Here is a 27986-nt window from a genome sequence, read left to right on the forward strand (position 1 = left end):
GTGCTATATATTTCTGGTGCTGAGTGGAGAGTTGTCCTTCTCCAGCCTGATGACGTCCAAATGATTTGGATTACAATTCCCAAGAGCACCAGTCAGCATGGTCATTGGTCAGGGATGATAGGGGTTGTAGTCCAAATCTTCTATAGGGTATCCGGTTAGGGACTGCTGCTTGAGGAGGTAGACTGTGGCAGATGCTTTCTAAACCTGGTACTGTAGGTGGTTGCTGGCTGCTAAATCTGGCCTGGACAGCCTATTCCTAGTCCGCAAAATGAGGACGTTAATGTCCACACAGGCTGAGACCCTGCTCTTTCCACTGCCCAAAGGACAGAGCATTACCCAGAGAAGATGTGCCTTTTGGGGGACAGAAATTCTAAAAAGAACCCCAACGGAGTTTTGTGGCAATTTAAAGACTGTGGCAAAAGCTTTTGTGAACTAGAGCCCACTTCATCAGAAGCAAGAAACATTATCGTCAGTAGGCAGAAAGACACGTGTGTGTCATATATAGATATAGCCACACATATACACATAGGTATGGGGGGGGGGAAGGTAAACAATGGGGCTAAAAGTCCATGAATGCTATCATAAGAACATAAGAAGAGCCATGCTGGATCAGACCAAGGGTCCATCTAGTCCAGCATTCTGTTCACACAGTGGCCAACCAGCTGTCGACCCGGAACCCACAACCAGGGCATGAGTGCAACAGCACCCTCCCACCCATGTTCCCCAGCAACTGGTGTATATAGGCTCTCTGCCTCTGGTACTGGAGGTAGCACATAGCCATCAAGACTCGTAGCCATTGATAGCCTTTTCCTCCAGGAATTTGTGTAACCCTCTTAAAAGCCATCCAAATTGGTGGCCATCACTAAATCTTGTGGGAGCGAATTCCGTAGTTTGACTATGTGCTGTGTGAAGAAGTCCTTCCTTTTATCTGTCCTGAATCTCCCACCAATCAGCTTCATGGGATGACCCCATTGGGTTCTAGTGTTTTGAGAGAGGGAAAAAAATGTCTCCCTATCCACATTCTCCATACCATGCATAATTTTGTACACCTCTATCATGTCTCCCCTGACCCTCCTTTTTTCCAAGCTAAACAATCTCAGCTGTTGTAACCTTCCCTCATAGGGGAGGTGCTCCAGCCTCCTGATCATTTTAGTTGCCCTTTTCTGCACTTTCTCCGGCTCTACAGTTTCTTTTTTTAGGTGTAGTGACCAGAACTGTACACAATATTCCAAGTGTGGTCACACCATAGATTTGTATAGGGGCAGTATGTCACTCTACCACTTGCATTTCATGGCCTTTGGGCCCCAGTGTTGAGACTTTGGGGGGCCAAGGGAAAGTGTGGTTGCATGGAGAGGAAGTCATACACGAGCACAGTATGGGAGGCTGTGGTTACCATTTACATGGCATGGAAGTGAAGCCAGGGTGCCTTAACTGCCATTTCCATGCATTTAGGCTCATGACTGAATTGGCTTAACTCTTCTCTTAAACTGAAGTTGTTTTTAATTTTAGAATTTTTGTAGAGAGGTGCTATATATTTATTTTCCCCAGTATGTTCCTTTACTTAAAACAGTGGTGTTGAACCTCTTGCAGCCTACAGGCTGAATTCGATTTCGGAGAAGCCCTTGTGGGCTGCATTCCATTGGTAGGTGGGGCTGAACAGGAGCAGGGCTAAAATATCAGCATCTTTTACTTTAAGGTTCTGTACTGCCAGTGACTAAGCCTTGAGAGAGGCATTTCAGCCTTACAGAATGGAGGAAAAACTGCACAAATTATCAGTGGCTGGGGGAAAGGGGCCATGACCCCCTGGAGACCCCTGGATGGCTAGAGTTGACCCCCGGGCCCGAGGAGGTCCTTCACCCGTCTTGAAACATGCAAATGGAAGAGGGGGCGTAGCTCAGTGTGATGTAGCACCTGCTTCGCATGAGAAGGTCCCAGGTTCGATCCCCAGCTTCTCCAGGTAGGAGAAGGAATGAATCCTGCCTGAAACCCTGGAGAGCTGCTACCGTCCGTGTTGACAGTACTGGGCTAGATGGGCCACCGGTCTGACTCAGTATAGGGCAGCTTCCTATGTTCCTAAGATCATTGAGCATGAGATCAGCAGAGATATATTACTAGCTGCAGGACTAGTACAAGACTAGGGAAACTGATATGGTGATCCTAGCCCCCCTGTACTGCAAAAATACATGATTACGTGTTTTGAGCCACTTGGCTGTACAAGTGTTACATTTGTTGGGCATAGGGCGGTTCTTAACTTTGTAAAGGTAGGCTTCACTAGGCCTTGTAAGTAGTTTGGTTCAGGCAAGGTGCCTGATGGGATTGAGAGAACGTGTATGTGTCTGACCATGAGAAGGTAATTGTAAGTTGCTCATTATAAGCAGGAAATTCCTATCTACCAAAGTAGCTCATCCCTGAAGATAAGCAGGCAGCTGCGCTGATAAGACTGTTGCTGAGCTAAAGTAGCTCTTGAACATGCATAGTGTATTTTCTTCGTTCTACAACTTTGTCTGTATAAATGCATCCTGTTTCTTTCTTTTTTTTTTTGTGAGACACAGTTTCGACTGTCTCTCCCACAGCTGTGATGTACTTTAATAAATTTCTGACTGTTCAACCTAACCTGCCCTGGATATTTCCTTAACACATTTGACACTTGTTATGACACATAGAACGGGTGCCACAGTAGCATTCTGTACCCCCCCCCCCAGTAGCTGGAGATACTTCTAATTGGTTTCCCTGTTTGCTCCTCCACCTTCTCTTTGCTCCTCCCGCTCCTCTTCCTCTGAGTGGTTGTCATCTTTCATCCTCAAATTCCACCATCCTCAGCTGCCTGAAAGTCTTCTATACCTGTAAATGACACCACTCCTTCTCCCTTGCTTCCCCCTATGCCTGTAGCACACTTCAAGAACACTTGCAAGAGGGACCTACAACAAAACAGTTGCAGGGTGGAATGCTCATGTTCAGGATGCCAGCCAGTACATTATCTTTTCCAGGATACTCCATTGCATCTCCCCTCCCCTGGTTTTTTGTTTTCCGCCAACACCAAACGCTCAGCATTCTGTGGCTACTGCCTTGTGCAGAAAAACTCTTGAAGAATACCGAATTTAGCTGTTCAACAACAGGATTCTACACTGGAGCAAGAGAGTTTATCCACCTGAAGCTGGGACTTTATTCTCACAGGGTACATATCCTCCAACTACTAAAGCTACTTAGCTTTTACTTAGACTCCAACTACTTAGCTGAAGGTAAGGTGTACAAAACTATGCATGGTCTGGAGAAAGTGGATAGGGAGACCTCTCTCATAATACTAGAACCCATTGGGGTGCTCCCACGAAGCTGATAGGTGGGAGATTCAGAATCGATAAAAGGAAGTACTTCTTCACACAGCACATAGTTAAACTATGGAATTTGCTACCTCAGGATGTAGTGATCACCACCAATTTGGAAAGCTTTAAATGGGGATTTCACAAATTTATGAGGTTAAAGCTATCAATGGCTACTAGTCCTGATGGCTATATGTTACCTCCAGTATCAGAGGCAGTATCCCTATGTACATCTGTTGCTGGGGAACATGAGCTGAGGAGTGCTATTGCACTCATGTCCTCCTTGAGGTTTCCCACAGACAGCTGTTTGGCCACTGTGTGGACAGAATGCTGGATGAGATGGACCCTTGGTCTGATCCAGCTTGACTCCTCTTATGCTCTTATCAATTTGGCTTCTACTGACTTTTGCTTTACCTAGTGCACCATCTAAAATTATCTTCAGTTTGCTTAATATAAAAACTACTTTCTCTCTACTTCTGCTTTCTACCTATAAAGGAAGCTTCGTGTTTTTCCTGAGGGTGGAGACAGATCTAGGTAATGGCTGGATTTTTTTTTTTAAATAAATAGTTGTTTGTTTCTGCATCCCAGTAGTCTGAGGGACAGTTCTAGGGGCCTGAAACCATCACAGCACCTCACAGAGCATAATTTGAATGTCTTGTTACCTCCTCCCACATTCCATATTAAGACTAAATGCAGACTCTATGGCTTCAGCATTAGCCAGATGTTTTCCTCCTCCACAGTTTCTTTTGTTTTATTTTACACCTAGCCTGATGATCAGACTTCTGGAGAACTCAAAAGCTTGCAAACTATTTTGTGATGGATGGGTTGGCCTAATAAAAGCACTGCCCTAATACGGATTTTGCAATTTTTATTTAGGGCGCTTCTTCCCCAAGGGCTATTTTTGGAATGTGGGTTGGATGCTGAGGTTGACTGAGGCAGGGTTAATGCAGTGACACATCCTTTCACTTCCTTGTGAAAGAGAGCATAATACACTGAGATCCCACTTAGACTGTGTCCACACACCAACATTCCTTTGAACAGGCAAATGTCATCTGCAAACTGAAGTGCATCACGCCCACACATGCTGTGTCATGCATAGCGCAATAATACATTACTATGGCACTGATGCTTAACCGAGTCATGGGATTGCCTTGCTCTGATGCCCAACTGGCTGGTGCAGTTTATCTTGCCACTGCAGAAGTACGGTGAGAGAAGCTGCCATTTGCTAATATTTCCCTGTTTGAGAACTGAAGGGCTAAACAACAGGATACATGAAACATATAGCCTGCAGCTTACTGTCTTTCTTTTTTACTTACAAGTAATCATATGTGATTACTTCATGGATCACTGCCTTATTGTGGTGAAGGGGCTTGCGTAACTCAGTGAAGCTATAAGCTATGCCGTGCAGGGCCACCCAAGACGGACAGGTCATGGCGGAGAGTTCTGACAAAATCTGGTCCACTGGAGAAGGAAATGGCAACCCACTCCAGTATTCTTGCCAAGAAAACCCCATGGAACATATCACAAGGCTAAAAGATATGACACCGGAAGATGAGCCCCTCAGGTCGGAAGGTGTCCAATATACTACTGGCGAAGAGCAGAGGGAATTTCCAAGTAGCGCCAGAAAGAGTGAAGCGGCTGCGCCAAAGCCGAAAGGACACTCAGCTGTGGATGTGTCTGGTGGTGAAAAGAAAATCCGATGCTGTAAAGAACAATATTGTTTAGGAACCTGGAATGTAAGATCAATGAATCAAGGCAAGCTGGAGGTGGCCAAACATGAGATGGCAAGATTGAACATCGACATCTTGGGAATCAGCGAACTAAAATGGACAAGCATGGGTGAATTTAATTCAGGTGACCATTGTATCTACTACTGTGGGCAAGAATCCCTTAGAAGAAATGGAGTAGCACTCATAGTCAATAAAAGGGTGGGAAAAGCAGAACTGGGGTACAATCTCAAAAACAATAGAATAATCTCAGCACGAATCCAAGGCAAACCATTCAACATCACAGTAATTCAAGTCTATGCCCCAACCACTGAGGCCGAAGAAGCTGAGGTTGATCGGTTCTATGAAGACCTACAACACCTTCTAGAACTAACAGCAAAAAAAGATGTCCTTTTCATCATAGGGGATTGGAATGCTAAGTAGGAAGTCAAGAAATAACTGAGATAACAGGCAAGCATGGCCTTGGTGTACAAAATGAAGCAGGACAAAGGCTAATAGAGTTTTGCCAAGAGAACACGCTGATCATAGCAAACACTCTTTTCCAACAGCACAAGAGGCGACTCTACACATGGACATCACCAGATGGTCAATATCAAAATCAGATTGATTATGTCCTTTGCAGCCAAAGATGGAGAAGCTCTATACAGTCAGTAAAAACAAGACCTGGAGCTGACTGTGGCTCAGATCATGAGCTTCTTGTTGCAAAATTTCGGCTTAAATTGAAAAACGTAGGGAAAACCACTAAACCATTCAGGTATGACCTAAAACATATCCCTTATGAATATACAGTGGAGGTGAGGAATAGATTTCAGGGATTAGACCTGATAGACAGAGTGCCTGAGGAACTATGGACGGAGGTCCGTAACACTGTTCAGGAGGCAGCAACTCAATCCATCCCCAAGAAAAAGAAATGCAAGAAAGCCAAGTGGCTGTCTGATGAGGCTTTACAAGTAGCTGAGGAAAGAAGGGAAGCGAAAAGCAAGGGAGAAAGGGGAAGATATACCCAACTGAATGCAGAGTTCCAGAGAATAGCAAGGAGAGACAAGAAGGCCTTCTTAAATGAACAATGCAAAGAAATTGAGGAAAACAATGGAATGGGAAAGACTAGAGATCTCTTCAAGAAAATCGGAGATCTCAAGGGAACGTTTTGGGCCAAGATGGGCATGATAAAGAAGGCAGGGACCTAACAGAAGCAGGTGAGATTAAGAAGAGGTGGAAAGAATACACAGAAGAACTATACAGGGAAGATCTTAATGTCCCTGATACCCATGATAGTGCGGTCACTGAACTTGAGCCGGACATCCTAGACAGTGAAGTCAAATGGGCCTTAGGAAGCATTACTAACAACAAAGCTAGCGGAGATGACAGTCTTCCAGCTGAGCTATTTAAGATCCTAAAAGATGATGCTGTTAAAGTGCTGCACTCAATATGCCAACAAATTTGGAACACTCAACAGTGGCTACAAGACTGGAAAATTGTCAGTTTATATTCCAGTTCCAAAGAAAGGTAATGTCAAAGAGTTTGCCAAAAGGTAATGCCAAACTACCGCACAATTGCGCTCATTTCACATGTCAGCAAGGTGATGCTCAAAATCCTACAAGCTAGGCTTCAGCAGTATGTGAACCGAGAACTACCGGAAGTACAAGCTGGGTTTCGAAGAGGCAGAGAAACTAGAGGTCAAATCGCCAACATTTGCTGGATCATGGAGAAAGCAAGAGAATTCCAGAAAAACGTCTATTTCTGCTTCATTGACTATGCTAAAGCCTTTGATTGTGTGGATCACAACAAACTGTGGCAAATTCTGAAAGAGATGGGAGTACCAGACCACCTTACCTGTCTCCTGAGAAACCTGTACGAGGGTCAAGAAGCAACAGTAAGAACCAGACATGGAACAACCGATTGGTTCAAAATTGGGAAAGGAGTACGACAAGGCTGCATATTGTCGCCCTGCTTATTTAACTTATATGCAGAGTACATCATGAGAAACGCCAGGTTGGAGGAATCACAGGTCGGAATTAAGACTGCCAAGAGAATGATCAACAACCTCAGATATGCAGACGATACCACCCTAATGGCAGAAAGCGAAGAGGATCTCAAGAGCCTCTTGTTGAGGGTGAAAGAGGAGAGTGCAAAAGCTGGTTTGAATCTCAACATTAAAAAAACTAAGATCATGGCATCTGGCCCCATCACTTCCTGGCATATAGAAGGGGAACAAATGGAAGCAGTGACAGATTTTACTTTCTTGGGCACCAAGATCACCGCCGACGGTGACTGTAGCCATGAAATTGAAAGACGCTTGCTCCTTGGGAGGAAAGCTATGGCCAACCTAGACAGCATAGTAAGAAGCAGAGACATCACCTTGCCGACAAAGGTCCATATAATCAAAGCTATGGTTTTCCCAGTAGCAACGTATGGATGTGACAGCTGGACTATAAGGAAGGCTGAGCGCTGAAGAATTGATGTTTTCGAACTGTGGTGCTGGAGAAGACTCTTACAAGTCCCTTGGACTGCAAGGAGGTCAAATCAGTCAATCCTAAAGGAAATCAACCCTGACTGTTCATTGGAAGGACAGATACTGAAGCTGAAGCTCAAATATTTTGGCCACCTAATGCGAAGAGAAAACTCACTGGAAAAGGCCTTGATGCTGGGAAAAAACGAAGGCAAAAGGAGAAGGGGATGGCAGAGGATGAGATGGCTAGATAGCATCACTGATGCAATGAATATGAACTTGAGCACACTCCGGGAGAGAGCGGAGGACAGGAAGGCCTGGCGTGCTATGGTCCATGGGGTCACGAAGAGTCGGACACAACTTAACGACTGAACAACAACAATCATATGAGGCCCAGATCGAGATGGTCACACACGGGGTTAAACCAGCGATGGTTAAACGTCCCACATGGGGTTCCCCATCCAACCACAAGCTTCTCTTGCTGTTATCTAGGATCACTGACTGGAGATAAGAGGCTGTTTAAAGGCAATCAACCTTTAAATACCCTGCAAAGAATTGAGCTGTTGCAAAGATTTTGCACTTTGCATTTTGTAGGCAGGAGAGCTGTTGCACAGAATTGAGGTGTGAATTTTGCAGGCAGGAGACTTGCTTACTTGTAAGAGGCCTGATCCCTTCATGGATCACTGCCTTGTTGTGGCGAAAGGGCTTGCGTAACTCAGTGAAGCCATAAGCTATGCCGTGCAGGGCCACCCAAGACGGACAGGTCATGGCAGAGAGTTCTGACAAAATGTGGTCCACTGGAGAAGGAAATGGCAACCCACTCCAGTATTCTTGCCAAGAAAACCCCATGGAAGTATCACAAGGCTAAAAGATATGACGCCGGAAGATGAGCCCCTCAGGTCGGAAGGTGTCCAATATGCTACTGGGGAAGAGCAGAGGGTATTTCCAAGTAGCGCCAGAAAGAGTGAAGCGGCTGGGCCAAACCCGAAAGGACACTCAGCTGTGGATGTGTCTGGTGGTGAAAAGAAAATCCGATGCTGTAAAGAACAATATTGTTTAGAAACCTGGAATGTCAGATCAATGAATCAAGGTAAGCTGGAGGTGGTCAGACATGAGATGGCAAGATTGAACATCGACATCTTGGGAATCAGCGAACTAAAATGGACAGGCATCGGCGAATTTCATACAGGTGACCATCATATCTACTATTGTGGGCAAGAATCCCTTAGAAGAAATGGAGTAGCACTCATAGTCAACAAAAGGGTGGGAAAAGCAGTACTGGGGTACAATCTTAAAAATGATAGAATGATCTCAGTACGAATCCAAGGCAAACCATTCAACATCACAGTAATTCAAGTCTATGCCCCAACCACTGAGGCCGAAGAAGCTGAGGTTGATCGGTTCTATGAAGACCTACAACACCTTCTAGAACTAACACCAAAAAAAGATGTCCTCTTCATCGTAGGGGATTGGAATGCTAAAGTAGGAAGTCAAGAAATCACCGGGATAACAGGCAGGCATGGCCTTGGTGTACAAAATGAAGCAGGACAAAAGCTAATAGAGTTTTGCCAAGAGAACATGCTGATCATAGCAAACACTCTTTTCCAACAGCACAAGAGGCGACTCTACACATGGACCTCACCAGATGGTCAGTATCGAAATCAGATTGATTATGTCCTTTGCAGCCAAAGATGGAGAAGCTCCATACAGTCAGTAAAAACAAGACCTGGAGCTGACTGTGGCTCAGATCATGAGCTGCTTCTTGCAAAATTTCGGCTTAAATTGAAGAACGTCGGGAAAACCACTAAACCGTTCAGGTATGACCTAAATCATATCCCTTCTGAATATACAGTGGAGGTGAGGAATAGATTTCAGGGATTAGACCTGATAGACAGAGTGCCTGAGGAACTATGGACGGAGGTCCGTAACATTGTTCAGGAGGCAGCAACGAAATCCGTCCCAAAGAAAAAGAAATGCAAGAAAGCCAAGTGGCTGTCTGATGAGGCTTTACAAGTAGCTGAGGAAAGAAGGGAAGCGAAAAGCAAGGGAGAAAGGGGAAGATATACCCAACTGAATGCAGAGTTCCAGAGAATAGCAAGGAGAGACAAGAAGGCCTTCTTAAATGAACAATGCAAAGAAATTGAGGAAAACAACAGAATGGGAAAGACTAGAGATCTCTTCAAGAAATTTGGAGATCTCAAGGGAACGTTTTGTGCAAAGATGGGCATGATAAAGGATAAAGAAGGCAGGGACCTAACAGAAGCAGATGAGATTAAGAAGAGGTGGCAAGAATACACAGAAGAACTATACAGGAAAGATCTGAATGTCCCTGATAGCCATGATAGTGCGGTCACTGAACTTGAGCCGGACATCCTAGAGAGTGAAGTCAAGTGGGCCTTAGGAAGCATTAGTAACAACAAAGCTAGCGGAGATGACAGTATTCCAGCTGAGCTATTTAAAATCCTAAAAGATGATGCTGTTAAAGTGCTGCATTCAATATGCCAACAAATCTGGAACACTCAACAGTGGCCACAAGACTGGAAAAGGTCAGTTTACATTCCAATTCCAAAGAAGGGCAACGCCAAAGAGTGTTCAAACTACCGCACAATTGCACTCATTTCACATGCCAGCAAGGTGATGCTCAAAATCCTACAAGCTAGGCTTCAGCAGTATGCGAACCGAGAACTACCAGAAGTACAAGCTGGGTTTCGAAGAGGCAGAGGAACTAGAGATCAAATCGCCAACATTCGCTGCATCATGGAGAAAGCAAGAGAATTCCAGAAAAACGTCTATTTCTGCTTCATTGACTACGCTAAAGCCTTTGATTGTGTGGATCACAACAAACTGTGGCAAATTCTTAAAGAGATGGGAGTACCAGACCACCTTACCTGTCTCCTGAGAAACCTGTACGAGGATCAAGAAGCAACAGTAAGAACCAGAGATGGAACAACCGATTGGTTCAAAATTGGGAAAGGAGTACGACAAGGCTGCATATTGTCACCCTGCTTATTTAACTTATATGCAGAGTACATCATGAGAAATGCCGGGTTGGATGAATCAGAGGTCGGAATTAAGATTGCCGGGAGAATTATCAACAACCTCCGATATGCAGACGATACCACCCTAATGGCAGAAAGCGAAGAGGATCTCAAGAGCCTGTTGTTGAGGGTGAAAGAGGAGAGTGCAAAAGCTGGTTTGAAACTCAACATTAAAAAAACGAAGATCATGTCATCTGGCCCTATCACCTCCTGGCATATAGAAGGGGAAGAAATGGAAGCAGTGACAGATTTTACTTTCTTGGGCTCCAAGATCACCGCAGACGGTGACTGTAGCCATGAAATTAAAAGACGCTTGCTCCTTGGGAGGAAAGCTATGGCCAACCTAGACAGCATAGTAAGAAGCAGAGACATCACCTTGCCGACAAAGGTCCGTCTAATCAAAGCTATGGTTTTCCCAGTAGTAATGTATGGCTGTGAGAGCTGGACTATAAGGAAGGCTGAGCGCCGAAGAATCGATGCTTTCGAACTGTGGTGCTGGAGAAGACTCTTACGAGTGCCCTGGACTGCAAGGAGGTCAAATCAGTCAATCCTAAAGGAAATCAACCCTGAGTGCTCATTGGAAGGACAGATAATGAAGCTGAAGCTCCAATATTTTGGCCATTTATTGGATATTTTGGAGAGAAAACTCCCTGGAAAAGACCTTTGATGCTGGGAAAGACTGAAGGCAAAAGGAGAAGGGGACGGCAGAGGATGAGATGGCTAGATAGCATCACGGATGCAATGAATATGAACTTGAGCACGCTCCGGGAGAGAGCGCAGGACAGGAAGGCCTGGCGTGCTATGGTCCATGGGGTCACGAAGAGTCGGACACGACTGAACGACTGAACTGAACTGAACTGAAGAGGCCTGATATTTGGGATGCTATTTAAAAGTGCTGCTGTTCAATTTCGTCCTGCTTACTTCTGAGTAGGCTTAAAATGGTTATAATCACATTTAGCCTTTCCCATTTCGCAATTTGGCCCCAAGGCTGAAAAAGTTCTTGCACCCCTGGATTAAACTTTTCCCTCCCAGCTGCTTGTTTTCCTATCTCTCCCCCATCCCCCCACAAATGCATGGGTTTTAAAAGAAACCCTATCATTACACCCATAGAGTCTTTTTCTTTCTTTAGCCCCTATGTAGGGCAGGGGGCAAATTTAGGAAGACTACAGATCTCTGCCATCTCCCAGATGCTATATCAAATTAGCAAGATATATATTGACTTTCATGATCTAATTCAGTCTTCCCCAATCTGGTGTGCTCCAGATGTTTTGGACTTAAATTCCCATGAGGCCCAGCCAGCATGATCAATGGTCAAGAATTCTGGGAGCTGTAGTCCAAAAGATCTGGAGGGCATCAGTTGAGGAAGCCTGATTTAATTAGACAGCTGTTAAAGGGTCAATGCTATAATGTTGTAGAGCAGAAATGACATATCATTACGCAGTGGCTCTGATGTCAATGGGGCAGTGAATCCACTCCGGGTTTCAATCAAAACTCTGAAGGAGCTATTCAAGGTGTTTGGATCTCCTTTAGATTTCTGACTGGTTCTGACTGAAACCGAGAGTGGATTCACTGCTCCACGGACATTGGAGCCACCAGCCTCCACTGTTATTACACAGATCTGATGTATGAGTTATAGTACAGATGGGTCTTTTGAACATAGTTTCTAAATGAAAACAACTATCATGAGAATTTTAAAGGCGTCTCATTCTTGTGACGTGACTTTCAGTAACTATAATCATCATTTTGTTCAGAAGTCATCATGCAATTTCCTTCAGGAGGGATGTTCAATTTGGCTTCCCCCCCCCCCATATACATCTGGTGACTCTCTCAGCAAACTGAGGGATATTTTGGATTGGAAGCATTTCAGAGAGAAACGATGAATGAAAATGTGCAGGATCCAAAGTTGCTGCTCTGACAGAAAACAGGGGAAGAGAGAGGAACGCTCGCCGTTCCACCTAAGAACATGCCTTCATATCAGAGGATATTTTGTTGTTGTTCCTAACTGTCTATCACAGATGAAGCCCAGGGCTGATGCGTGGATTAATTTGTGAACATTTTGAACACCAAATCAAATGTTTAGAATAAGAAATAAATACATGGTAAGTTTTAGGGTTACACAGAATTCTTGATTTTGCAGAAATTGCAGATTTTGCAGTTCTGTGTTAATGTGATGGCTTGCACCTTTCTGATTCCAAAACACTGTGGTCTAATAAAAGCTATCAGATGACTTTTATTGCCTCTCTCGTTTTGGAATGGTAATACAATAAAATCTTAATCATTTCTGTAGTGGCATGAATTAATGATTTGTTTATCCTAAGCTGTAAATAGAATTGTCACAGACCGTACTGTTTGCATTTCATTACTAACTGACTCCACTGTTTATAGTTTTTTCCTCTATACGCCCCTCACTCTTTGTATACGTGCAAATTAAGGATAACATGTCATATATCTGTTATATGACATGGGCTGGCCCAAGTCATTTTGCTGCCTGAGGCAAATGGCACTTCCTACCCACTCAAGTCAAGGTGCACAGTACCCGAAGTGAGCCACATTATTTTGGCACATGAGGGAGAAAATCCCACAGGCACCTCTATCCCTATCCCTGGTAGTTAAAATACAATAATAAATTGTTGGTTATTTAATTTACTGCCCTGTCATGACACCCAACATCTTACTGCCTCACTTGCTAATGGTAGGACCAGTCCTGACCCAAATCAATGAAAGCTTATGCCACAATAGACAGGTTTGGAGGACACACTGCGGCTTGTCATGGGTTATTTAACCCATGACAAGCTGCAGTGACTGCTGGTGCCAGGTTGTACATCCAACCCCAGCTTGGGGGTTGCTGTGTTGTGTGAACCTGATGAGCTTGGGTTATGTGAGGATTAAACAGAACATGGGTTATGCACAGATTGTTTACCCCTTGCAAGACACAACACTCGGTGGGTTGGCATGACATGACAACCCCCTGAGTGTGGGTTGCATATTCAAAATGGTGGTCTGCACATGCTGCAGCCTCACTGTGGGTTAAATAACCCACAGCAGGCTGTTGTGTTGTGCAAAAACAGCCCCAGTGAATCTGTTAGTCTTTAAGGTGTCACAAGACTTTTTGTTGTTTTTGCTGCTGCAGACTAACACTGCTATCATCTCCAGGTGGTAAATAAATAAATAAATTTCTAGATTGCAAACAAACAAAAACAACAACAACAAAAACCCTACACAATTTTTTAAAAAGCACAGAATGGAAAAGTAGCAAAATGTGTATGGAAACCAATAGATTTCCAGGATCTCAATTTGGGTTTTCCGATTCTCCTGGTAATCTTAATTATCCTCTTGTCAGTGATTTTCAACATTTCTAGTTTCAAAGAACCCATCCCACAGAGATTTGTATGCCAAACATCCTCTGCACAGGAACTTCTGTGACTGCAAAGGATTCTGGGAGGGTGATGTTATAAAATACAAGATCCAGTTCCTCTTTGATTCCACTGCCTGTTTACCTGCCTTTTCTGAGCATGCAAGCGGTGACAAGAGTGGAGAGACAGAATAGCGGCAGCATCCTCCACTTCCCCTGTCCTTTACCTCTGGGTAATTGTGTGGATTGGTCCCAATGAGAGAAGGCAAGAAAACGGGTAGTGGTGATAGTGGCAATGAGGAGGTGGGGTACTGAGGGCAGCACACTGGTGACATTTATATACTATTTTCTTTGTTATATTTATATCTTGCCCTTTAATCCAAGGAGCCCAAGATGGCATACATGATCCTCCTCTCCATTTTATCCTCACAACAACTGTGTGAGGTAGGTTAGGCTGAGAGTCAGTGACTCGCCCAAAGTCACCCAGTGAGCTTCATGTGAAGAGTGGGGACTGGAACCCAAGTTTCCTCAGTTGTAGTCCAACACTCTAAGCACTACACCACATTTCAACTTGTGTTGTCAAAGGGGTGAGCATGATTTCCTAAAAAATAAAAAATCCAAAATTAGAATATCCTAATAACAAAACAGAATCATATAAAAGGAACAACGAAGCAGCAGCAGCAGCAAACAAACGAACAAACAAATACTCCCCAACAAGCAGGAGTGGGAAGGGTTAATTTCCCTGTTCATGCCTGCTGCAATCTGGATCATTATCAGCCCTCCCTCAGCTGATGCTATATGCATTTAAGAAAACACACATACCTGCATGTTAAATGCAAAGACACATTAACCTCCTCTTTAGTTTGGTGCTGAGTGGCTATTATAGGTGACTGCTAAATGGAAGCTACTAGAACTAGGGATGTCAGAGAATTCCGCCACGGATCTCGGTGAGGCCGAACGCCAGTGCATTCAGCCCCCTGAAATCTGTGGCGGAATGGCCTGCCACCCCCCGCCCCCCGCGGATCCCCCCGGGGACGCGACTTACCTGGGGCGGATGTTCTGGGCGGCAGCGGCAGCGGCTGGTCTTCCGACTGGCTGCCGCCGCCGCCATTTGCAGTCTTGTCAGGTTTTTTTTTTTTTTTACAGAGACGTGATAGGCTACGTAAAGACTTAAGTAGCCTATCACAACCCGGTTAAAAAAAAAAAGCGTATGCAAATGGCAGTGGCTATGGCCGCCGCCATTTGCGTTCCTTATTTTTCGCCGTTTTTAGCCTACGTAAATATTTACGTAGGCTAAAATGGCAAATCAAAAGGGACGCAAATAGCACCACTATGCTATTTGCATTCCCCTCTATTTTTGCCGTAATAGTCTACGTAAATATTTAGGTAGACTAACACAGTGAAAAATAAGGAACGCAAATGTCGGCGGCCGTAGCCGACACCATTTGCGTACGCGGTTTTTTTTTTTTACCCAGAGCTCTCTGCGGCTGGAAATCTGGCTGCGGATGGCCCTGGCCTGGGCCTGGCCGGCTGCTCTGTGGAGCTGCCGTCGAGCACAGCTGGCCATCGAGGATTCCGGGGGGGAGGACCGGATTGCCTCCCCCCCATCGAGGATTCTGGGGGGAGGGACGGAACGCCTCCCCCCCACCATGAACATAATCCGCGGAAAGGTAAGTGACTTTTGTACATCCCTAACAAGAACAGAGGCAGTATACCTCTGAATAGCAGATGCCATGGACAGATCACAAAGGAAAGGCTTCCCAGAGATATTGTGGGAGAATGCTAGAAAAGGGCTCTCGTAAGCTTTGGAAATGAGATAAGAAAGAATATGAACCTGGGTTTTTGATACTCTAAACCCACCACTCTACCCATTGCATCGCACTGACTCTTCAGCAACAACAGCAACAGTAAGAATAGGGAAATGCAATTCTCCTTTGTGTTCCAGTTCTTTGGTATGTAACACAATAATCACTCATTGGATCATAGTAAATGTCACTTGACAGTTTGATCCTTGTGTGTGTGTGTGTGTGTGTGGTGGTTTTTGAAAGCAAGTGGATAGAGTGTTGGGTTTGAACTTATGTTCAAATCCAAGCTCAGTTAGGAATTTAACTGGGAAACCTCTCTCACCTTCAGTTCCTCATCTGTAAAATGGGAATAATTGTGACACAGCTTTTTAGCTAAGAAAATGTTTATATCTCTCCTGAGCTGAGCTCTAGATCTACATGAATACACGTTTTCCCCCAATACTGCAAACTATTGATGTTTCTCTTATTACTAACACCTACTCAGAATGCTTAAAAAGATGGGTGAAAACCCTGTATATCTTATTCCTTTTGTTCTAAGACATGCGAAGCACCATAACAAACCTGACCATACAACATACAGTATATCTATCCTACAAGTGCTTTAGTCTGATATGCTTTCAAATGCTACAGAGAGGCCTAAGTACCCTAGCAATTGCATTGCATTACATTTTGGGGGGAACAAGCCAAACCATGAAGATGAACATGTAGGTAAACTTTCAAAATTTTGTGTAAAACCCCCCCAAACATCCCGCCCCCCAACTAACCCATTTCAGCCCTGTTAAAAGTAGAAAAGAGAGAAAAGGTTTTGTTAAAGTACATGGGTGGGTGATTATCGTTCCACATCATCACCCTGTCTTTGCCTTGAAGCAATCCTTCAGAAGCATAGGTGGTTAATTATTTCCCTTTACATTATTCTGTTGAAAAAGGTCTGATAGTAATCCGTAGTATTTTTCAGTACGTCCAGTGGGACTAGTGGAATGGGGACGTTTTGTTCGCACACAACAGTTTCGTACGGCGGGGCGGCCTCCATTGGGAATGATGATGACAAGGAAACAGAAGGGATGGGCTGCTGCAGGTCTTGCAGTCTGACCAAATACCCAGCATCCCTTTCTGTAGTAGTCCCAAGAGACTCCTCTTCTTCCCAGTGAATGTTTATAGACAAGTCATTCTGTCGACAAGGGTCTATCAGGGAGTAAGGCGGAGGGTCATCTGTAGGAATGGAGATTTCAGCTGCTCTCACTCCGACACACTCATCATAGCTGAAAGAAACAAAGTCTTTATTTATTATCTTTGCTCTGCATAAACATCAGAAGAGAAACATGCTTACAGGTGGTAAAAAGACAGGGAGAAGTAAAGACTTCAGCTGGTACAAAATTCTTTGGTCCATCTGATAAAAGGGTCTGGTCACAAGGAGTACCACATGTCCACTCTAAATAATAGCACATTCCTGTATTTGAAGGGCTGTCAGAGGACAGTTTTCTATTTGAAGGCATTTTCTGTTTGAAGGACTGTCCCGTCCAAGTCTGGCTTAAAGATCAAGAACCGTAATAAGAAGGGAGAGCAGGGGCCTTGTAGTTGCCTATCCACAGTTAGCATCTGGATAGTGAGCAGGCAGGCACACAGGTAACCTGATCATGGTCTTCCCCAATATGGTGAGACGTAGTGTAGTTCTACTTAAATTATAGTGATTACTTCTAAATTTGCACCTATACATTTAAAGCAGCACATTCACATTTTATGCAAGTCCTCTTTTTTGATGATGCATTTCCTCTTTTGGGGCAATTTGTAAATGGCCACCCTAACATTACTCCAATTGTAGCTCAGCCATACTGGCTACCATCAGCTTCTGGGCCTACTTCAAAGTGTTAGTCATTATCTTTAATACTATCCATGGGAAGGCAGGAAAAAACGTTTTATTGTAAAGGAAAATCACTAAATAAATAAGAGTAAGGACCATTGATTTTGATGTAATTCCCTTCTGAGTAAGTGGCATACAGTCCTAGCTTACGTGTGTTTAATCTTAAGTAAGCCCTACTGTGTTCAATGGGGCTTACTACTGACCTGCCTTACTGGGTTGTTGTAAGGATCACAACTAGATGATGTGTGTGAAGTGCTTTGAATACTTGGAAGAGCTGTACACATTTTTGTCGTCGTCATCCTTGTTTGGGGCATCAAAACCAAGCTGTTCTAATTCATTGCAACTCATAACCTTGAGGCTAATGTAGAATTAATGTTCTCTGAGCATACACACGTTAGGTCCTTGTGAGTTCTTGACTTAAGGATTCTGCTTTGTTGGTTTCTAATGGGCAATTAAGAATGCAGAAACCTGTGACCACTACTCAGACAGGCTTTGGAGGTAATGAAACATGGACTGCATTCCTGTGGCTGCCAATGACAGAAACAAGACTCCTGGAGGTAGCTGGGGTATTGTGATGATGGGGGTGTTGGTTGAATGTAAAGTGGATGGTGCAGACATCTTTGCAACATTGTAGGTGGAAACAGATTATAAACAAATCTTCCCTCCAAACAGTACTGTGTAATTTTTTTTAAAGAATCCACGATATGAGTTTTACTCTTCGATTACCCTCATTTTGGGCACAACATAATTTCTGGTTTGTTTTTTTAACCTTTGTCAAGGTTCCACTTATGACCTGGACCCCTTGAGCAACCCCTTAAGGATCTCTTGCCTCCTTAAGAGTCACACCTTCCTTCTTTTAAGCTTCCTCTTCCCAGTAACGTGGGGTTTAGGCTGTAGACGTGGAGTGACTGACACTCTAGACACAGGGTTTAACCTCAATGAGTAGATTTAAACTAGCAAATCACAACTAAAGGTATTTGTACAATAGAGCTGAGTGATACAAAAGGCATCAAAAGAAAATAAATGTTGCAAACACAAGTTCCTTTACCCTAGCTGTCTTTAGACTTTTCTAGGCTGCTTCTTCCTACTCACTCTTCAGACTCTGCTCTTACTTCATGCTCTGGCTGTGTCTGCTCTTACTGGCTCTCTTTATATACCCTCCTCCCTCAAAACCCAAAGTACTGCTTCAAAGCTGGAGAAATGAAACTTTAGTGGAGAAATGAAACTGACACTTAACCAGAGAAATGAAACTACTCCTCTCAGGGTTAATCCCTCTAAGCCTGACCTCCCCCCGCTTTGCCTCTGTAGGCCTCAAACCTTCAGACCCTTTTAATATTAATTTTATTCTTTTATCTTTTATTGTTCACCACTCTGGAATCTGCTTAGATGTGGAGCAGTATATAAATATTGTAAATAAATAAGTAAAATAAGTAAAAATAATTTCACACAGTTAATCATGATCCCCGCCTCACAAGTGGCAACATTCAACAGAATGTTAGGCTATGTGTCTTTCATTTTAATTTTAAAGAGTAGCTGGGATTGTAATTGTCCTATGATGAAAAAAGATGGGAGATTTCCACAAGGACTGCCTTCGAAAGAGCTGTCTAGTCTTATAATGTGTATGTGTATGAGAGGTGGGAAAGGGGAGGGGGACTTATAAAACTGGGTGTGATGGGCAGTGGCAGGGTGGTAAATTCTGAAGTGCAGGCACTCATCATGACAATCTCCATAGGCCCATAGCCACGCCTCCAAGGACAGCCCCAAAATTCAGGCACCATGTCACCAAACCAGTTCTAGTAGTTTTCATCTCTACCAGGAGAAGGTCTTTCATAAAGCTCATGGGTCTCAACTGCCTATTCAAGACCAAGCCACCCACAATACTTTGCATTACAGCAGGGAACAATATAGCGTTGCTGGAAAAATTCACTTCTCCCCCAGCTACTGTGGGGGAGATGGCAGCTAAGCTCCAAGGGAACAGGCAAGTACATGCGGGGTGGCAGATGCTGTCAACCCTGCTAGTCAAAGTGTGCAGGGGCTGCATCCCTGCGAGACCCAGCTGTGCTACACCATTGGAGATGGGCCATTTAGCTCAGTGGCGGAGCATATGTGATGGTCCCTGGTCCAATCCCCAGCATGTCCCCAGGTGATGAGAAAAACTTCTTCCACCTTGAAGACCCATTGCTAGCCAGGCCAGGCCGATATACAGCATGACCTGGTATAAAGTAGCTTCCGATGATCCTATGTTCATGCAAGCTTGCACCAATCGTAACACACCGCGTCATCTACAGCCTGCCAGTCATGTATTATGGCTTGTGCCACATTAGCTTGTTTTTGCAGCCCAGGCAAGCAGCAGAAAGCCAGGCTTATTGAGCCCTTGGTGAGCCATGGAAGATGACTCCTTGGGCGGTGTTTGGTTCATTGCACTGTATGTTGTGCAGGCCCATTTTAATGGGGAATAGCTGTGGCTCAGTGGTAGCGCACCTGCTTTGCATGCAAAAGGTCCCAGGTTAAATCCCCAGAATCTCCAGATAGGACTGGGAAAGACTCCTGCCTGAGGGTACTTCTAGACCAAATGCTCCTAGGCTACCAGTCAAGAGGCATCATGAAGTTATTTCACCTTCCCCTCCTGAAATGGGTAATGAAAAAAGATGGAAGAAGGGGTGGGAAAACACGGGAGGGTCACGAATGGAAGACAGTGGCATCTGGAGCCCCCACAAAATCCCATGAACGTGGCAGTGCGATTGCACGATAAAAGCCTCATCTGGAAGCACCCCTAACCCTTAGACCAGGGGTGGGCAGAAAGTAGATCTCCCGATGTTTTGAACTTCAACCTCCAGAAGACCCAGCCAACACAGCCAATGGTCAGCAGTGCTGGGAACTGAAGTCCAAAGCATTGCTTTAATAAGCGAAAGTAAAGCGCTGCATTTGGGAACCCTGCTGGCTATTCCATCCTTCATTTCTCAGGGCACAACCCTATCGACTGCGCCCTCGAAGCTCGTAAGGCTCTGAACTTGGAGGCTTACGACCGCTGCATGCGGAGCGGGAGGCGTGGTGGAAGTGAGAGTCACCTCCACTACACCTCCTGCTCGGCATTTTAGGTAGACGGGCCTTTTTGCCTGGGGCACTTCAGAGGGGGAGGGATGGAGGCTGGAGCGGCCTGGGGATACTGCACACCCGCCCCACCCATGGAAACACCCCCTTCACACACTCTCTGAGGCTGCTTTTGCAACCTTGGAGAGGCAGCCGGTGCAGTTCTCTCCACGCCCACTGCAAGGGGGAGCAGGAGGGGAGCAGGAGTTCCCAGACCCGAGGTCAGAGCGCTGTCTGCGACCTCGGAACTGGGAATCCGAAATATCCTGTTGCCTCCCAGACATTGCCTAGGGCCACAGGATCGCTTCAGGCACGGATTTCCTGCAGTAAGAACAAAGAGACAGTGGGATAACATGGGAGGATTATGGGTTGAAGATGAGGTCGTCAGGACCACCCTCCATGACATTCTGCGAATGAGGTAGAGCAATGGTGCCATAAAAGCCCTGTGTGGAAGCACCCTGGGAGATGGAGTCTGCACTGCCATCTCTAAGCAGAAAGCTTTGCTTTAGCCATCAGCTGCCATGCACTTAGATGGGAAAAAGAAGCAACAGCAATGTGAGTGCGCCCTCTACAGGACAGGAGAGTTCAGAGCACTGAAAGAGCTGGATGACTGAACCACAGAACTCGGGAAACAATCTCTCTCTCTCTCTCTCTCAAGATCTATCTATCAAAATCAATCAATCAATATCTATCAATCTAATCGTCACCTGTTTGTAAGGGACCAACAGGGCCAGGACACTGAACATTTTGCTTTGTTTTTGCAGATGCTGGTTGCAGAATGTGGACTTTTAGATTATGACATTTGGGGAATGGGAAATTGGGATCGATTTTATCCGGCAGGACACCTGGAGGGCCCCCTATCTACATACATACCAACCTGCACAAGAAGAGGGTCCATGGATCAGTGGCAGAGCACATATTTTGCACGCAGAAGTTCCAGGTTCGATCCCCAGCATCTCCTGGTAGGGCTGGATAAACTCTTGCCCAAAGCCCCGGGGAACCATTACTGGTCAATGTTGACAATACTGAGCTAGATGGACCAATGATCTGACTCTGTATAAGGCAATTTCTGTGTTCCTAAGATCTTCAGTGAAGAGCCTGCTATGTGTGCCCAGCCATCTGAGGCAAGGCGGGTGGCTACCAGAGAGGGCCTTCTCGGTGGTCGTGCCCCAGTTGTGGAATGCTTTCCCAATAAAGGTTTGCCTGGTGTCTATTTTATTGTGATGTTGGTGCCAGGCAAAGATCTTATTGTTTTTCTGAGGTCTTTAGATGCAAATTGAATCCCACTGTCTTACGATACTTTTATCATTTTGTGGCCTTTAGTATTTTTTGTTTATATTTACATTTTCATTGTTTTATGATTTTTGTATATTACCCTAGGAATATGATTGGAGGAAGACACAACAATACTTTTAATAGGAAGGTTCAGAGGATGGCAACAAGGGAGAGGGCCTTTTTGGTGGTGGCCCCAATTATGGAACACTCTCCTCAGTGAGGTCTGCCTGGGGCCAACATTGTCATCCTTTCAGGGCCAGGTTAAGACTTTCCTCTACTCCCAGGCATTTGACAGCATATGATAAGATTTTAATAGGTCCTGGGATTTCTATTGTTGATTGTTTTAAATTGCCTTTGTATTTAAATGGGTTTTTATATTGTGTTTTATATTTTATTTTTAAGGTTTAAATCTTCTGTAAACCCCCCAGAGAACTTTGGCTACTGGGCAGTATAGAAATGATGATGATGATAATAAAATTTATTGAGACCCAGATGGGAATGGCTCATCACAGTTGTAGGAGATATTTGAAAATCATCCAATGCCAAATGATGAGACCCTGGAAGCAACAGATGGACCTGCATGCAGCAGAAGCAGGTGGTGAAAGGCAGCCAAATATAATCTAGACCCTTTTAAAACTTCATATCTGTCATTTTTTAAATGCCTCTCACGTCAAACCGATCTGACATGCTCGGAGAGATCTCGGGTCCATGAGAAAGCCATTAATTCAACGAAAGGGAGCTTTATGGATATTATCACCATCTAGTTAGGGTTGTCAAGACAAGTTGACCACGTGGCTTCCATCTGAGTGCCTGGCAAGCATGGCCGGATTGTGATAAAAATTTTAAAAAGTAAAGGAATCCAAGCAAGAGCCGTAGTGATTTTCTTTAATCTAGTGTGAGAACCGATTAGGGATGCATCCAGAGAGATAATCAAATTGAATCCTAAATGAGATTTTTGCAGCTCATACATCAGCGCAATTAAATTATTAACGCCCCTAAGGCATCTTTCATAAATTAATTTCCCAATTAGAATTTTATATAAATAGTATTTCTGCTCTGGACACCCTTCAGAAAGGAAAATGAAAAAGCACAATCAAAACCATGTCTCTGCACCTCGGATACATCCTAGTGGAGGCTGGTGGCTCCAATGTCCATGGGGTGGTGAATCCGCTCCGAGTTTCAGTCAGAACCAGTCAGAACTCTAAAGGACCGCCCCACTGACATTGGAGCCACCAGCCTCCACTGGTACATCCTGCAGAGGGCTGAATGATGAGGCAGGGCTCGTGAGGGCTCTGCCCTAGATGCTAATTCTGTGCCTGATACTGAGTGCTGCTTTGTTTAATAGCTATGCCTTTAAAATGTGCGGAGGCATCACTGCTGGGAAAGGACGGAACAACCCTGATGGCGTGTGTGATCATCATAGGCCTGAGAAGTCATGGGTACAAAAATGGCATTGGGTGAAGTAGCTCTGAGATCAGCCTTCCCTAGCCTGGTGCTATCCAGATGTTTTGGACCACAACTCCCAGCATTCCTGGCCACTGGCCAAGCGGGCTGGGGCTGATGGGAGTCGAAGTCCAAAACATCTGGACGGCACCAGGCAGTGCCGGTTTAAGGTTTTGACGGTCCTTGGCCAAAACACCCTTCATAGGCCCACCTTCTCACTACCAGTCACCAGCTGCTATTCCTCGTCCTCTTCCTCCTTCTCAACATTGCTTCCACTTTGTTTGCTTGACAGGCAGACAGCCAGTGAGCAAGTAAGCAGTGGCATCTACTGCTCCTCCTTCTCACCGCCACTGTTATTTGGGCCAGAGCAAGAGGCAGGTGAACAAGCAGGTGGCAACGGTGGAGAAGAGGGGCAATTCCAAGGGGCTCTTATCAGTAGGCCGCCTACTCAGTCTGGGCCCTTGGCAAGTGCCCAATCATGCCTACCCTTGATGCCAGCCCTGGCACCAAGGCCGTAGGGCAAGCTGCCATAGATATTTGCTCAGAAGGATTTATATACAGTATAGACTAGCACAATGCCACTCACCATGATATGTGTGTGTGTGTTGGCCTGGGCAATGCAAAGACTAGTGCATGTGATATATTTTGGGGGACAGGGAGTCACCCCCCCACACAACAAAGGACAGGCAAATTTTAAAGATTTTTTTGGTGGGAAGTAGCTTTCTCCCCCCCCCCCCAAGAATGCCCCTGGGAATGATGCTGCATTATGATGTAGCCTAATTCCCACAAACATTCTGCCCCAGGAACTGGCTGGGCTGCTGAGAATTGCCAAGCTGCCACTTGGGCTGTGAGAGGCTGTGGCTCAGTGACAGAGCACCTGCTTTGCACGCAAAAGGTCCCAAGTTCGATCCTCATCAGCTCCAGGTAGGGCAAGGAAAGAATTCTGCCTGAAACATCGGAGAGCTGCTGCCAGTCAGTGTTGACAATACTGGGCTAGGTGGACCCAGGGTCTGACTCAGTCTAAGGCAGCTTCCGATGTTCCACTTGACGTTGCTGTAAGGTTTGGAGAAAGAGTATAATCCAAGAATAGGCAACCTGGTACCCTCTGGTTGTTTGTGGACTGCAGCTTCCATCAGCCCCAGCCAGCATGGTCAATGGTCAGAGGTTATGGGAGTTGTAGCCCAAAACATCTGGAGGGCACCAGGTTGCATACCCCTGCCATAATTAATAAAAATTAATGTTTACGGACATCACTTGCCCACTATCTCTTCTCAATCATCCCAGAGTGCAGGACATGGAATAATGGGCTCAAGTTACAGGAAGCCAGATTCTGGCTAAACATCAGGAAAAACTTCCTATCTGTTAGAGCAATACGACAATGGAACCAATTACCTAGGGAGGTGGTGGGCTCTCCCACAATGGAGGCATCCAAGATGAGGCTGGACAGCCATCTGTCAGGGATGCTTTGACTTAGATTCTTGCATTGAGCAGAGGGTTGGACTTGATGGTCTTGTAGGCCCCTTCCAACCCTACTATACGATGATTCTATGATTCTGTATGCATTGTGATTTCATGTTGATTTATGTTTTTATTTCTTGTAAGTGTAAAATGAAAGCTTAATAAAAAACATTAAAAAAGAAGAAAAACCCTTGGGCCATCTTGTCTGAAGATAAGACCCTCTTGAAAATCCTAAAAATTCACCTGCCCCCCCCAAGTCACCAAATGTCTGTCCTTTTATGGGGGATGAATGGTCCTATTAAAGTGTGGGGGTGGGATGTTCGGCACCCCTTGAGCAAGGAGCCCACATTACCCATCGCCAGTCTCTGGCAGGAACATGAACCAGGCCTCTGCCATGTTCTCATGGAGAGACCATAACCCAGTGGTAGACCTCATTCTGTCACACCCCTGGGGAGCAGATTTTTATGTGTAAAAAGAAAAAGGCAGAAAAAAGGAAAATAAAATAAAGCACCAAACAAACTTTGAGGAGATAACAATGCTTTTGATGTTTATTCGGTCATTCGCTTCTGACTCTTCGTGACTTCATGGACCAGCCCATGCCAGAGCTTCCTGTGGGCCGTCGCCACCCCCAGCTCCTCCAAGCTCGAGTCCGTCACCTCCAGAATATCATCCATCCATCTGGCCCTTGGTCGGCCCCTCTTCCTTTTGCCTTCCACTTTCCCTAGCATCAGCATCTTCTCCAGGGTATCCTGTCTTCTCATTATGTGGCCAAAGTACTTCAGTTTTGCCTTTAATATCATTCCCTCAAGTGAGCAGTCTGGCTTTATTTCCTGGAGTATGGACTGGTTTGATCTTCATGCAGTCCAAGGCACTCTCAGAATTTTCCTCCAGCACCACAATTCAAAAGCATCTATCTTCCTTCGTTCCACCTTCCTTATGGTCCAGCTCTCGCAGCCATAGGTTACTACGGGGAATACCATTGCTTTAACTATGCGGACCTTTGTTGTCAGTGTGACGTCTCTGCTCTTAAATGTTTTATCAAGATTTGTCATTGCTCTCCTCCCAAGAAGTAAATGTCTTCTGATTTCCTGGCTGCAGTCAGCGTCTGCAGTAATCTTTGCGCCTAGAAAGACAAAGTCTGTCACTGCCTCCACGTTTTCTCCCTCTATTTGCCAGTTATCAATCAAGCTGGTTGCCATAATCTTGGTTTTTTGAGGTTTAACTGCAACCCAGCTTTTGCACTTTCTTCTTTCACTTTCGTCATAAGGTTCCTCAGCTCCTCCTCGCTTTCAGCCATCAAAGTGGTATCTTCTGCATATCTGAGATTGTTAATGTTTCTTCCAGCGATTTTAACTCCAGCCTTGGATTCATCAAGCCCAGCACATCGCGTGATGTGTTCTGCGTACCGGTTGAATAGGTAGGGTGAGAGTATACAACTCTGGCATACTCCTTTCCCAATCTTAAACCAGTCTGTTGTTCTGTGGTCTGTTCTTACCGTTGCTACTTGGTCGTTATACAGATTCCTCAGGAGGCAGACAAGATGACTTGGTATCCCCATCCCACCAAGAACTTGCCACAATTTGTGATGGTCCACTAGAGATGGCGGAGAATTTCTCTCTGAATCTTCGGGGGGCTGAGTGCCAATGCATTCGGCCCCCCGAAATCGGTGGTGAAATTCTCCGCCCCCCCACCCCCCGCCCCCCCCGGGATGGGACTTACCGTAGCCGAATGTCCCTCCCGGCGGCGGGTCCCGGCGGCGGTTTGGCAGGCTTTCGGCGGGGGGGCGGGGCAGCTGGTCTTTTGACCGGCTGCCTCCGCCGCCATTACAGCTGAAGTAAAAAACAACAACAACCCAGTGATAGGCTACGTAATGATTAATGTAGCCTATCACGGCTAGATCTCCAAAGTCAGCCATGATAGGCTACGTTAATCGTTACATAGCCTATCACGGGTGACATTGAAAAAAACAAAAACAAAGCGCGTACGCAAATGGCGGCCCCCATGGGGGCCGCCATTTGCGTATGCGCTTTGTTTTTCCTCCAAAGTCACCCGTGATAGGCTACGTAACGATTAACGTAGCCTATCACGGCTGACTTTGGAGATCTAGCCGTGATAGGCTACGTTAATCGTTACGAAGCCTATCACGGTTTTTTTTTTTTACTTTCGTAGTTCACGGCCGGGGAGACGGGGCGCTTCTCCCCGGCCTGAATTTCGGCCAGGCGAGGCGGGACGGCTCCCCCTCCTCGTCTAAACTTTGGGGGGAGAAGCGAAGCGCCTCCCCCCCACCGCGAAGCAAGCTGCGAGACCAGGTAAGTGAGTTTCGTACATCCCTATGATCCACACAGTCAAAGGCTTTAGAATAGTCAATAAAGCAGAAATAGATGTTTTTCTGAAACTCCCTGACTTTCTCCATTATCCAGCGGATATTGGCAATTTGGTCTCTAGTTCCTCTGCCTTTTCTAAATCCAGCTTGTACATCTGGCAATTCTCGTTCCATGAATTGCTGGAGTCTACCTTGCAAGATCTTGAGCATTACCCTACTGGCATGTGAAATAAGTGCCACTGTTCGATAGTTTAAACATTCTTTTGTGCTTCCCTTTTTTGGTATGGGGATATAAGTTGATTTTTTCCAATCTGGTGGCCATTCTTGTGTTTTCCAAATTTGCTGGCATATGGCATGCATCACCTTGACAGCATTATCTTGCAAGATTTTAAACAGTTCAGCTGGGATACCTTCGTCTCCTGCTGCTTGTTATTAGCAATGCTTCTTAAGGCCCATTCAACCTCACTCTTCAGGATGTCTGGCTCTAGCTCACTGACCACACCATCAAATCTATCCCCGATATTATTATCCTTCCTATATAGAACCTCCATATATTCTTGCCACCTTTTCTTGATCTCTTCTGCTTCTGTTAGGTCCTTGCCATCTTTGTTTTTGATCATACCCATTTTTGCCCGGAATTTACCTCCGATGTTTCTAATTTTCTGGAAGAGGTCTCTTGTCCTTCCTATTCTATTATCTTCTTCCACTTCTGCGCATTGCTTGTTTAAAAATAATTCCTTATTTCTTCTGGTTAACCTCTGGAATTTTGCATTTAATTGGGCATATCTCCCCCTATCACTGTTGCCTTTTGCTTTCCTTCTTTCTTGGGCTGCTTCCAGTGTCTCAGCAGA

General features: G+C 45.2%; 1 protein-coding gene across 1 annotated transcript in view; it reads right to left on the bottom strand.

Annotated features, from left to right (window-relative positions):
- Positions 1 to 16063: 16063 nt before the first annotated feature.
- BEAN1 (brain expressed associated with NEDD4 1) overlaps positions 16064 to 27986 on the bottom strand; it is a 99011-nt gene continuing 87088 nt past the window's right edge. The window contains exon 7 of the mRNA XM_084812887.1: positions 16064 to 16947. Coding sequence (XP_084669013.1) covers positions 16593 to 16947 — 355 coding nt within the window. The 3' untranslated portion in view covers positions 16064 to 16592. The remainder of the gene's footprint in view (positions 16948 to 27986) is intronic.

This window comes from Heloderma suspectum, chromosome 8 (assembly GCF_057233095.1).
Source record: "Heloderma suspectum isolate Gila_16-S chromosome 8, 16-S_ref, whole genome shotgun sequence".
Taxonomy (NCBI): domain Eukaryota; kingdom Metazoa; phylum Chordata; class Lepidosauria; order Squamata; family Helodermatidae; genus Heloderma; species Heloderma suspectum.